General features: G+C 51.4%; 1 protein-coding gene across 4 annotated transcripts in view; it reads right to left on the bottom strand.

Annotated features, from left to right (window-relative positions):
- Positions 1-1597: 1597 nt before the first annotated feature.
- The window catches only part of LOC130262544 (protein CEPU-1), a 357153-nt gene continuing 347685 nt past the window's right edge, over positions 1598-11065 (bottom strand). For 2 of the 4 annotated variants that reach the window (XM_056509776.1, XM_056509774.1), the window contains 5 exons: positions 9432-9566; positions 8681-8801; positions 6973-7124; positions 4096-4128; positions 1598-2557 (listed from right to left, as the gene is read on the bottom strand). In XM_056509776.1, coding sequence (XP_056365751.1) covers positions 2457-2557; positions 4096-4128; positions 6973-7124; positions 8681-8801; positions 9432-9566 — 542 coding nt within the window. In that variant the 3' untranslated portion in view covers positions 1598-2456. The remainder of the gene's footprint in view (positions 2558-4095; positions 4129-6972; positions 7125-8680; positions 8802-9431; positions 9567-11065) is intronic. The other 2 variants (XM_056509777.1, XM_056509775.1) reach the window with 1 other exon arrangement.

Genomic DNA, 11065 nt, shown 5'->3' with positions numbered 1-11065 from the left:
AAAACTGTCATGCCATCAATAGCAACCAACTTCTGATCCTGCAAATGTCTCAGGTGCCCTGAAGAAACCAGCACCCTGGAGGCTACAGTTGAGGCTGAGGACCAAACTCACTAAACAACCTTCCAGCACCACCAAAAAACAGGACACAGATCAAGACAAGGATCCATGGACAGCAAAATGCACCTACACCCAACAATCCTGTTGTGCTTCGCCTGTATGCAGCATTGCATGGGAGACCCTGTTCCCTGTACTCACCTCACATCACTCTGCCCCTCCTTCCCACACAGGATTGGTTTCAGCTGCTCCATAAGCATCCCCTGCAATGCTGTGCAGCTGGGCTGGAGAGCCACAGGGTGAGCTTAGCACTAAGTGGGGTCCTAAGCAGAGAAATAAGGCACAGCTGTGCCTCACACTCTCCATCTACTTACCAAAGCCTTACCTGTGACAGCATTCCTGCTGGGCTCACCGGTGAGGTCCAGGGGCCATCTTTCCAATGCTCTCCTGGCCCATTGTGATAACTTGGTGCTCTCATCTGCCACCCCCCCTCCAGCATCCCTCCCCACATCCCTCCCCATTCCTGGTGGCACAAGGGGAGAACGCGGGGTGGCCCTGGCCCCCGCGGCAATGAGCACCACAACCAGACGGAGCGGCCACATGGAACAATCGTTTTAATGGATAGGCAGAGAGAGCCCCCTCACCGCCCGCCTGCCCGCGCCCGGGCCCCGCGTGCCCCCCGCCACCGGCCGCAGGGAAGGAAAGGAAATTGAAGGAGGAAAACCAATTGCAGGAGAAACCCCGCTGAGATGGACGGCGAGGCAACAGGTCCTGCGCCTCGGCAGGGGCCGGTTGCTTCGTCTTCTTTTTCTTATTTATTTTGTGGTTTTGTTTGGGTTTTTATATATATATATATATATATATATATATATATATACACACACACGCACACGCACACACACACATATACATACACATATATATATATATATATATATATATAAATATAAAACTGAGCTATATAGATCTCCCTCTGTCCCTCAGCTCACTTTACTCCACCGCAAAAAGGCCAAGGCCACGCGGCAAAAAGCGACGGAGAGGGGCCCTGGTCCCCCGTTACCCTTTGTCCCCGGTGACCCGAGGGTGGAAAGGTGAGGGGGTTCAGGGATGTGTGGACCGAGACGCTTGTCTCACTGAGAACCGATACACACCTAACTCCATATACAGCATGCAGTAATGGCAGCGGAAGGACCCTGCTGGGAACCGTGGCTAGAACTCTAACAAAAAAAAATTATATATATATATATGTATATTTATATATACTGTATATATATATCCCATAAAAAGATTCAGTATCTCCCTCCACCTCAATGCGCGGCGAGTGTCATCTGTGCCCTTGGCAGGAACTGTCCAGACGACCGCTTTTGGGCCGGTTTTGGGGGGGGTTTCAGCACAGGACTCCTCCTCCTCCTCCTCTTCCTCCTCACTGGGCTCACAAACCTCCTTGGCTGGTCGCCTCCTTGGCAAACAAACTTCTCTCCGCTTGCTCCCCCTCTCCTGGATTGTTTTTTTTTCCCCTTTTTTCTTTTCTTTTTTCACCCTCTTGTTTTTTTTTTTTGCATTTCTGTTTTTTAGGAACTAAGAGTTCTAGGCTCGTATCAGAAAATACAATTGATAAAATTAACCATGACTCAGAATCCCTTATCATTCACGATGTCCGCGGATGGTATGATGAAAGTGTGGCTCGATGCCAGTCTCCTTCCTCCCTTTCCTTTTGTGGTGGTGTGGTAGCTGTTGAAGATCTACATATCTATACATACATATATATATGTATACATGGATATATATATATATATATATATGTATATATACATGTATATATTCTGAAACACAAATGGCGGCACAGTCCATGAGAAGATGGGGATATCTTGGCAAAGGAGAAAACCGGTGTGTCTTGATGGAGGGTCCCACAGGAGGGAGCAGGCGGGCGGGGGTGGTGAAGAGGACAGGGCAGGGGACAAGTGCCACACTGATGGCCTCATCCATCCTCCACACTGGCCCATGGCAGAGAACGGTGAAAACAGGGGGAAAAAGTGGCAGGGGACAAAAAAAAAAAAAAAAAAAAAAACAAAAAAAACCAGGTTGAAAAGAAAAAGACTCAATCGCATTGCATCTTCAGCAGGAAGCCTTGGATTATTAATTTTTTCCCTTTTCTCTCCATTCCAAATTCCTGTTGTGTTGTGTTTTATTTATTTTTTTTTTTTTTTTTGCGTGTTTTTCCTCTTTCCCCCTCCCCCAGGTGGCCTGGCTGGATACTCTCTCAATTCTTATGATTATTTTCGGAAACGGTGAACACTTCTTCTTCTTCTTCTTCTTCTTCTTCTTCTTTTCTTCCTCTCCTTTCTGCTTGCACTCGCTGGCCGTGGTTGTCGCCGCCGCTACTCCGCGGGCCGGCTCTGGTGTCAAAACTGGCGGGCGAGGTGGGCAAGCGGGAGGAGCAGCAGCCACGCGGAGCCGCTTCGCCGCCACGCGCCGCTGTTCCCGTCATGCACTGCTCCAGGGCCTGTGGGAAGGGACAGGAATGCCCGCCTGGTTGGTCACAAAGTCAACAAATAGCAGAAACCATGAAATAAAGTTTAAAAACAACAAACATTTGGCTATTTGGGGCCCCGGCGTTGTTGGACCTGGTGGGGTTGCTCTGAGTGCTCTCCTGGTGTCCCCCTCCATCCGTGCGTCTCAAGATCATGGGAACAGCCATCCCTGTCCCCACAAATGCTGATTTTTGGGACAGGATCCTCTGCAGTCCCTTTTCAGCCTGAAGTCCCCATCCCAAGCCTGCTCCCTGTGCATCATCACCATCCGACCTCCCTCAGCCCCCTTCACCCTCCTCCAAATTGCTCCCAATTTTACATTCACACTCGTAGGGGAGATGACAGTTTTTGCCCATCACATTCTGCCCACCCCAGGGCAGCCACCCTGTTGCCCACTAGTGTCTCTTGGGAGGGTCAGTTACAGCTGCCCACCCTGCAGAGACACCGCCCGCAGCACTACATTGAGCACTTTGTGTTTTGCACCCCTTCAGAGTCTCTGTGGGGCTCAGCATGAACCCAAACCACCTCAAGGAGATGGGATGAGGAAGGTGGTCAAGAACAGCCAAGTCCACCCATCTTTGGGGACCACAGGGGGCGAGGAATTCAAAGCTCACTATGGGAATGGATACGGTGAGTGTCTTAGCCAATGGCTTTCACCAAAACATCAATTTTTTCACCAAATAGTTGGCCCAGAATACTAAGGTGGAAAAAGACCTCAAGAAGGCATCCACGCTGGTGTCCTGTGGAAGCAGGGCTGACCACAAGGTCTGATTCACAACTGCTTTTGAAACCCCAGGACATGTCTCCTCACTTCAAAACCTGACTAGGGCACTGACCGTCAGTAACTATCTGGTTTCCCACATGTAACACTCTCCAGCACACTCAGACACCTCACACCTCACAAATCCAGGCACCAAATCCAGGTCTCACACACTACCTGCACAAGTCATCCCAAGGACTGACCACTCAATTCATCATAAAACAAACCTTGCCAAAATCAAGATGACACCAAGCCAGTTGGCCGGACAGTAAGACTACACAGCAGAGAGCTGGCTGTCCTGGCCAGAAATACCACCAGGAAGGGGACCAAATGCCTGTCCACCCCTACCTCATCCCATAAAAAGGCACTAGAAGCATCCCAGAGGAGGAAGGACCTGCCACAAGACCCACTTACCCAGTAGCACTGGGAAAGCAGCCCAAAGACATCCCTGCTTGGCCTTGGCAGTGGGGAAGGGAGTGAGACACCATGGGATGGAGACAGGCATGCAGAGGGCACAGACCACCACCAGACAGGCACAGTAGGCTGGCAGGAAGGGGGCAGGATGGGAGGGCAGCTAAGAAAGCCCTAATTCATCCCTACACCAGTGAAAGCAGTGGGGCTGTGGGGCAGGAGATCCAGGTGGGTGGGTGCTGCAGCTCCCACTGAGCTGAGTTGTGGTGGGAGCCAGAGGGGCCCAGTGGGAACAGCAGGGGAAGCACTGGCATTGTCAGGAACCCCCAAATTACTGACCTTTCCAGGGTGTCAGAGCGGTAGTTGTCTCTTCTAAAAATTAAAGAACAAGTGAAAGTTAAGGCAAAAGGGCAATGGAAAGCGCAGGCTCGAGACACCTCCCTCAGCCTGCCCTCAACCTGGGGTGGGAAAACCAGTGCTGGGGTAGAAATGGGATCTGTTGCCCAAACCACACCCCACTGCTATGAGGCCACGGTCCCCTCATCTCTGAGATGAGCTGAATATGGGACCTCAGACCTGGCAGAGCCTGTAATTGCACCTTGTGCAAAAGGCAAAGCACAGGGGCTGGGATATGGGGGTTCACCTCTCCCCTATCAGTTCGGGGCCCGTCCCTCTTGCTAATCCTGCAATATCCCAAAAAGATTTATGGCCTGACAGCCACCTCTGGGAGCAACATGGACTTTGTGATGGGTGAGAAGCAGAAGGTTGGTTTTTCCCCAACTCCACAGAATGATGTGGTTTTCCTAAACACTCTATCACATCCCAGACAGCACCAAATGAGCCGCTGAATGAGGCGGCAGATCTGGAATAACGAGTGCTACATGTTAAATAAAGCACTGGTTGACCTCCGTGAAAAATTAGATTAAAAAAAGGATTAAAAGATGAACGCTACATTAGCCTCTTGCACAGCCCCAAAAAGGCTCATGTCACGGTACCTGCACAGATTAAATCTCCATTTGGGGGGGAAAAGCTCCAAAACACTCAGCTTCAGGGAAAAGGAGTCCCCCAAAATTGTCCCCCAAAATCTCACAGAAGAGACATTTCTCATGCACAGGTAGTGCAGCCACCACATCCACTTCCCTCTTCTCTTGCATTAAATAAATAAATATGTTGATAAATAAAGACACATTAATCCCCAGATTGAAGACTCTGCTTGCTTAGGGACAGGTGAGCTCGGCCCTGTGACACTTATCAGCCATCACATTGCTGATAATTAGGGAGGGGTTGTTCCTGGGGGTGCTGGGCAGTCCTGCACCAGGAGATGGGGGACCCCCACATGTCTCAGTCTCCTCAGGGAACTGTCACCTCCTAGGAACTCAATTATTAAAGACTGAACGGATCATTCAATCAATGCAGCCTTTATGGAAATTATGGGTAGTCAAAGGACTCTGATTTCGCTCTCTGATGGGATTCACAGGCAGACCACAAAACTATGGGGGAGATCCTAAAATAAGCTTATATTTCAGTGGGATGCTTCCCTGCCTCCCACCTGACAGTGCCATAACAGCACAAGTGCCACAGATGGGTTAGAACCCAAGGAACCAAGAGTTCATTAGCAGAGAGGTGTCATCTTTACTTTTGGCTGTTCATCAAGCCTGGATCTGCAGATGCCAAACTAAAGGCCCTCACTTAATAAGATTTTAATTTCATAAACACATTGGAAGGCTGCAACATCACAGCTAAGGATGTGGCCCAGGCTATGTTGGGCACTTGGCATGGCCACCCTATGCCTTCAGCACAGGTGGAGCCAAGCCTGAGTGTCTTTGCAGTGCCAGGGGTGTTGGTATCCCTAAAACATGGGGTTATTGGATTACCAGGAAGGCTGGCGGAGAACTGAGATAGTTCCTAAGCACAGGTGAATCTTGATCACATAAGGCTTGGACTTTAGTGGGGGAGCAAATAGATCTGAGTATCTAAGATGGGATGAACTCCTCTGTCACAGCTCAGGGGAACCTGGCACACTGCCAGTACCAATGGATAAGGGGAGGATAAGCCTGTCCTGTGATGCCACCCTGACCCCACAGCTGTGGTGCAGCCCCTGGCAAAGCCCAACATCCCCTACTGCCCTTAAACAAACTGCTCCCTTGGAATCCATCCAGCCCCTCCCAGAGACAAGGAGAGCACTTCCCAGGGTCTCCACATGCCTCCCACTGTTCCAGCACACTCCAGAACCCAGCACATACTGTGCGACTGCTCCCTATCCCCACATTCTTTCGCATGGCGGGGGCACAGACTGCCCTGAGCCATCCTCGAGGGACTGGGGGACAAAGAAAGATCATCTGTTACTCTGCTTTGCTCTCTCTGGCTGTACAATAACAAGAGACAAGGACATGGCCAGGCACAACAAGCAGGTGGCAAGGAGGAAGACAAAGTTGGGGAGAGGCTGGAGGTCCCCAGTCCCCCACTTCTCCTGTATGGTTCAGCTGCAAGAACCACACACCCCATACCCCAGCAGGGAAATAACCCCAAACAGTGCCCAAGGGTGAGATCTGTCATCCATTTCTGGCTCCTAGAAAGAACAGCCCCTGCTCAGGTTTTGCTGCCACCTAAAGAGGCTTGGCAAATATGCCAATCAATCACAGCCCTTCCCATCCATGAGCAGTGCCAGAGGGATCCATTCTCTCATCCCAGCTCCAGCATGCTGGAAAACAGTCCTGGAACAAGGGTACAAACCTTCTTCTCCTCCCTGCCCTCCACACCTTCCCATCTCCCAATAAGGGAGAAAACACGACCTGAAAGGTGATGGAGCAGGGAACCTGTTTATTCTCACGTGGGAATGGGACAGCAGTGACACTGAGCAGCATCTCTCCTCCTACCCAGCAGCACAGGGGGATGCCTTCACAATCTCCTAGGTACTCATCAGAGCAAGAAGATGGAAACCTGCAGCCAGCTACTAACTCTGCATTTATGGCAGATTCCAAACACAGTGCCAAACACCTCTGAATACCTCAGACTGGACCTGAGGCAGCTTTGGAGGCTCTCCCCTTTCCCTGGACTCACCACAACCTCCAGCCCACATGCCAAGGGCAGAAAGGATCAGCAGCAAATACACATCTCTCCCAAAAGACATGGGAGACCCTTCCCATGTCTGTCCCATTGGTGGTGTCACTGTGAAGCCATTCCCCCTTCCTGGCTGATTCCCTCAGCCCTGCTCACCATAGAGTATCATGCTGGCGTTGGTGTTCCCTAGCTGGTTGGAGGCTACACAGGTGTAGTTGCCATAGTCCTGCTCGGAGACGTTGAAGAAAGTCAGTCTGGAGAAGAAGGCTTTGTTCTCCACTTTCAGCCCTTTCTGTCCTTCAGCCAGTCTGGGAGAAAAAGAGCAATGGGAGGTCAGGAGGGTGGTGTCAGGAAGGGAAGTGACCACTATTTTCCATGCTCAGTTATCCTCTGGTTGTGTCTCTGAGTGGGGACAGATCTTGGGAGAAGAGGGAGAAGGGAAGGTATTGGGAAGATAAAGGAGATGGATGCTGCTCTGCTGGGTCTCCAGCTGCCAGCCCATGCCATCCCCACTCTGACCAAAGGCATCCTCACTGCTGCAGTCATGGGATGGTGCTGGGACTTGACAAATACTGTGCAGAGAGAGGGATGCTCCCACGCCTGGGGAGGGAAGGTGGGAAAGGCTCATTCTCACCTTACAGAAGGGCCTGGTTTCCCTCTCCTCTCCTCAGTCCTCTCTGTTCTGCAGAATGCCTTCTGTGACCTTCCTCTTCTCTCACCCCTGTGTGTCCCCCATGAGTGACGCAACAGGCACCCACCACAGCAGGGAGGCTTCTCAGCCAGCACAAATGCTGAAGCATTAACCAAGTGCTTGGACTTCCTGTACTGGTGCCCCCATCCTGTTTAGCTCCTGCAGCTCTCACTCGCTAATTCCTGATGGGAAGTGCCAGATTCCCATTATGATCCATGCTGGGTGCTGATCAGGCAGGCTGAGCCTGCTCCTGCTGCTGCTCCGCAGGCCCTCGTGATCTGACCTAGTTCTGAGTTCTTTCATCTGCCACGCAAACATCCGCAGCTTTGTGCATTCTGCTGCTCCTTTCCTCTCAAACTGAGGCAGGCAGACCCAGACTGCCCTCCAGCTTCTGGAGCATCTTTTTGTCCAAAACACCCCTCCTTATGGACTAGTGTGGCTTGTCCCGTTTGGCCACACCATGGCCCCTCGGGGCTTTCCAGGGATAATCAATGCAAAAATTGGTTAAAACGGTTTTGCCTAGGGTCAGAAAAAGGCAATTTCTCCAGAGTGGGACCTGGCCTGGGCTGTGCTGTTCCACTACTCCTTCCCCAGCCATGTCCCTGTGCTGTTGCTTTGGCAGGACACAGAAGTTGCTGGTTGATCTAAAAGGTCCATTTTCACCCCAAAGCAGAGCAGGCTGTCTCCGGGGCAAACCCTGTCTCTTGACTGATACCACATTACTCTTGCTTTTTCAAGAGCTGCCTTCTGGCCAAAGCATTTAAAGACATGATAGAGCTTTCATCCACTCTTAAGTGCCTGGATTTGTGCCGCCAATATCCATTTTGGACATTATGCTTCACCCAAGCAGGGATTTACCACAACACCTTCAAACAGAGGCATGGACAGTAACGATCCTGCCCCAGTGGGGGCTGAAAGAGATTCCTGGGAAAATCCCTTTGCACAGATTTGATGAGTGAAATATAAAGTCTTTAATAGATGCTGGGTGGCAGCAGTTCCAACAGTGGACGCTGGAATGATGGAATGCCTGGATTTGCCCCAGACAAGCACAACCTGCTGCTGTCAGGGGGACCTGCCTCAGTACCCAAACCAGGCTTGTGCCAAGGGTTATGAGCTGAAGCTGCTGGCACTGGGTTGGTGTCTCCACTGCTGTTGTGCCCCACAGGCTCTTACCTCTTGTCATCTTTGTACCACTGGAATTCAGCTGAGGGCACAGCGGAGGCCTCGCACAGCAGGATGCCCTTCTGCCCCACCGGCACCCCGGTGCTCTTCGCATCCGAGATGTACGGCGGGTCTGCGGGGAGAGGGGACACCTGGGGTGAGCACCCAGCAGCCTTTAGTACTCCTATCCCTTCCCCTTGCTACTCAAGACCTCCTTTCTCTCCCTGCACATGGATAGGAGCCAAAATCATCAATGCCCATGCTCAGCTCCTGCCACTCTGGTGCTGGTGTCCAGAGGTTTTCAGGTTCATGAGGATTCTCTTCCAAAAAGAGACCCCCACCTCATGGTTGTTACATTTCCAGCTAATGGAGTGACCAGAGAGGGATTTAGGAGGGTCTTCATTTATGTCTAAACATGAAATATGCTGCTTTCTTCCTCTTTCTCATTTTTTCTAACAGAAAAAAAAAAGAAAGAAATTCTATTTACTGCTCACTTCTCTCCTCTCCTCAGAGGTTATCAGCACAGCATCTCTCCACGGGCAGAAAACCCAGGTTGATGGAGACAGCTGAGGAGGAGGTGGTGGGAAAAAATGGAGCTCGAAAAGAAGGGGAAAATAGGGCAAAACACCACCTGCTCAGAAAAACTGCTGCTGCCTGTCTCGCCCTGGAGCCTTTGTGTGCGTCACTTCCAAGTGCCACTCCCTTGTGGGGCAGCTTGGCCCTGTCCAGCCCCGGCCCTGTCCCCGATGGCCCAGGGACTCACAGTTGACGGTGACTTTGACTCGCTGGACGACGGGCGCTGAGACATCGTTGGAGGCGCTGCACTCGTACTCCCCCGACTGCTCCCGCGTGATCCCCGTGATCTCCAGGTACTCATCCTCGCTGATGAAGCCCACGGCTGCAGAGGCAGAGACAGAGGGCCCTGAGTGATGGGGAGGCACAACAGTGTGCCCACTGGCTGGTCACCATCTGTGAGCATGTCACTCTGCACTGGGACACCCAGCCTGCAGGTCCCAGCCCAGAATGTCCTTGTGGTTGTGCCCCTCTGTTCCAAGAAAATTACTGCCAGAAAGGTTTCTGCAAACACTGGACAGCTCCAGCATCTCTGGTCTCACTGAGAGCATCACTTGCTAGAGATAACGTCCCTGAGGTGCTCAGAATGGGCAAAGTGGGCAAACCTGCACTCTGCAAAATGACCTGATCTCACCTCTGCACATCCTCCCTACTGGGAGGTACCTCCAGGCTCACCTGGCTCACATAAACACCCTTCTCTAATTTTTCAGCTTCAATTAGTTCACAGCAGGTCTATTCCTATTAGTGGTGGTGCCAACACCTCGCTTTAGCAAAAATGCCTCACCCCTGTGCCACTCCAGGCTCATTTCTGGGGGGCTGCACTTGTCCCCCCACTTCCCCAGCCAGGCTGCAATGCAGATTGTTGTTTTGCTCAAAGCCAGAAAGATGCAATCAGTGGCATTTCCTTTTTTTCTGGCATCTTTCAGCCCCCATTCCTTGTAGGAGCGCTTTATTTTGACACACTACTGGAAACACACATTGCTTGGCTGGCTGGCAGCAGGCTGGGGCACAAGACTCCCCAGGTTCTTCCCACAAATAAGCAGCAAAATTTACTTTTTGCAGCCCCCAACACAGGCACAACTTCTCCCTTTCCTGCTGTTTACACCTCCCCACTGGATCTCCTGCAGCCAGGATGCTGTAATTACTGCACGGAGCATCTCCGAGCCCTGTGTCACACTTAATATTCCTATAAATTTTAAACGGTAGTCCTTGGTACATATGTGTGGCAATTGGTGTCATATTTTAATTAGGCTTGCCCTACACCATCTGAAATTAATAATAGCTCGAATTACCAGTGTAATTTATAAATTAACATTGCTGCAGCATTAGGAAATAAATTAGCTCTGGACAGCTGTTTCTGGGAGTGAGTGCCAATGGCAGAGAGGCCAAGCACAGGTCCCTGGTCCCCAGGGGGATGCTGTGAGCTCGGCCAGCCCTTGCTTCCCACCCAGACACCGCTGTCTGTGCTGGCCTGACCTGATGGGCCACACCTCGCTGTGCTTGGCCGGTCAACCGTGTGCATCCTGCTCCTTACAAATGTATGCAAAATCCACATGTGGGAGGCTCCCAGCGGGGCACACACTGCCTGCATCCCACCAGCTGATGCTTTTATGGCATCTCTTCCCACACTGCAGGAATAATGTGGTCAGACTCCACCACTCACCGTAGAAAGACCCGAGCCACACTGATGGTGTTCCTTAATGCCCTGGAACAGCTCGACACAGTGAGCACCCCAAGCATCTGCCAGGATTCTGCTGCTGCAATCCCAGGTGCCACTACTGTCAACTCAAACTCATGCAAATATGCTCAGCCATGATAAAATCA

The sequence above is a fragment of the Oenanthe melanoleuca genome, chromosome 24, assembly GCF_029582105.1.
Source record: "Oenanthe melanoleuca isolate GR-GAL-2019-014 chromosome 24, OMel1.0, whole genome shotgun sequence".
Taxonomy (NCBI): domain Eukaryota; kingdom Metazoa; phylum Chordata; class Aves; order Passeriformes; family Muscicapidae; genus Oenanthe; species Oenanthe melanoleuca.
The sequence above is the reverse complement of the archived record's forward strand: the minus strand, read 5'-3'. Positions and strand labels throughout refer to the sequence as shown.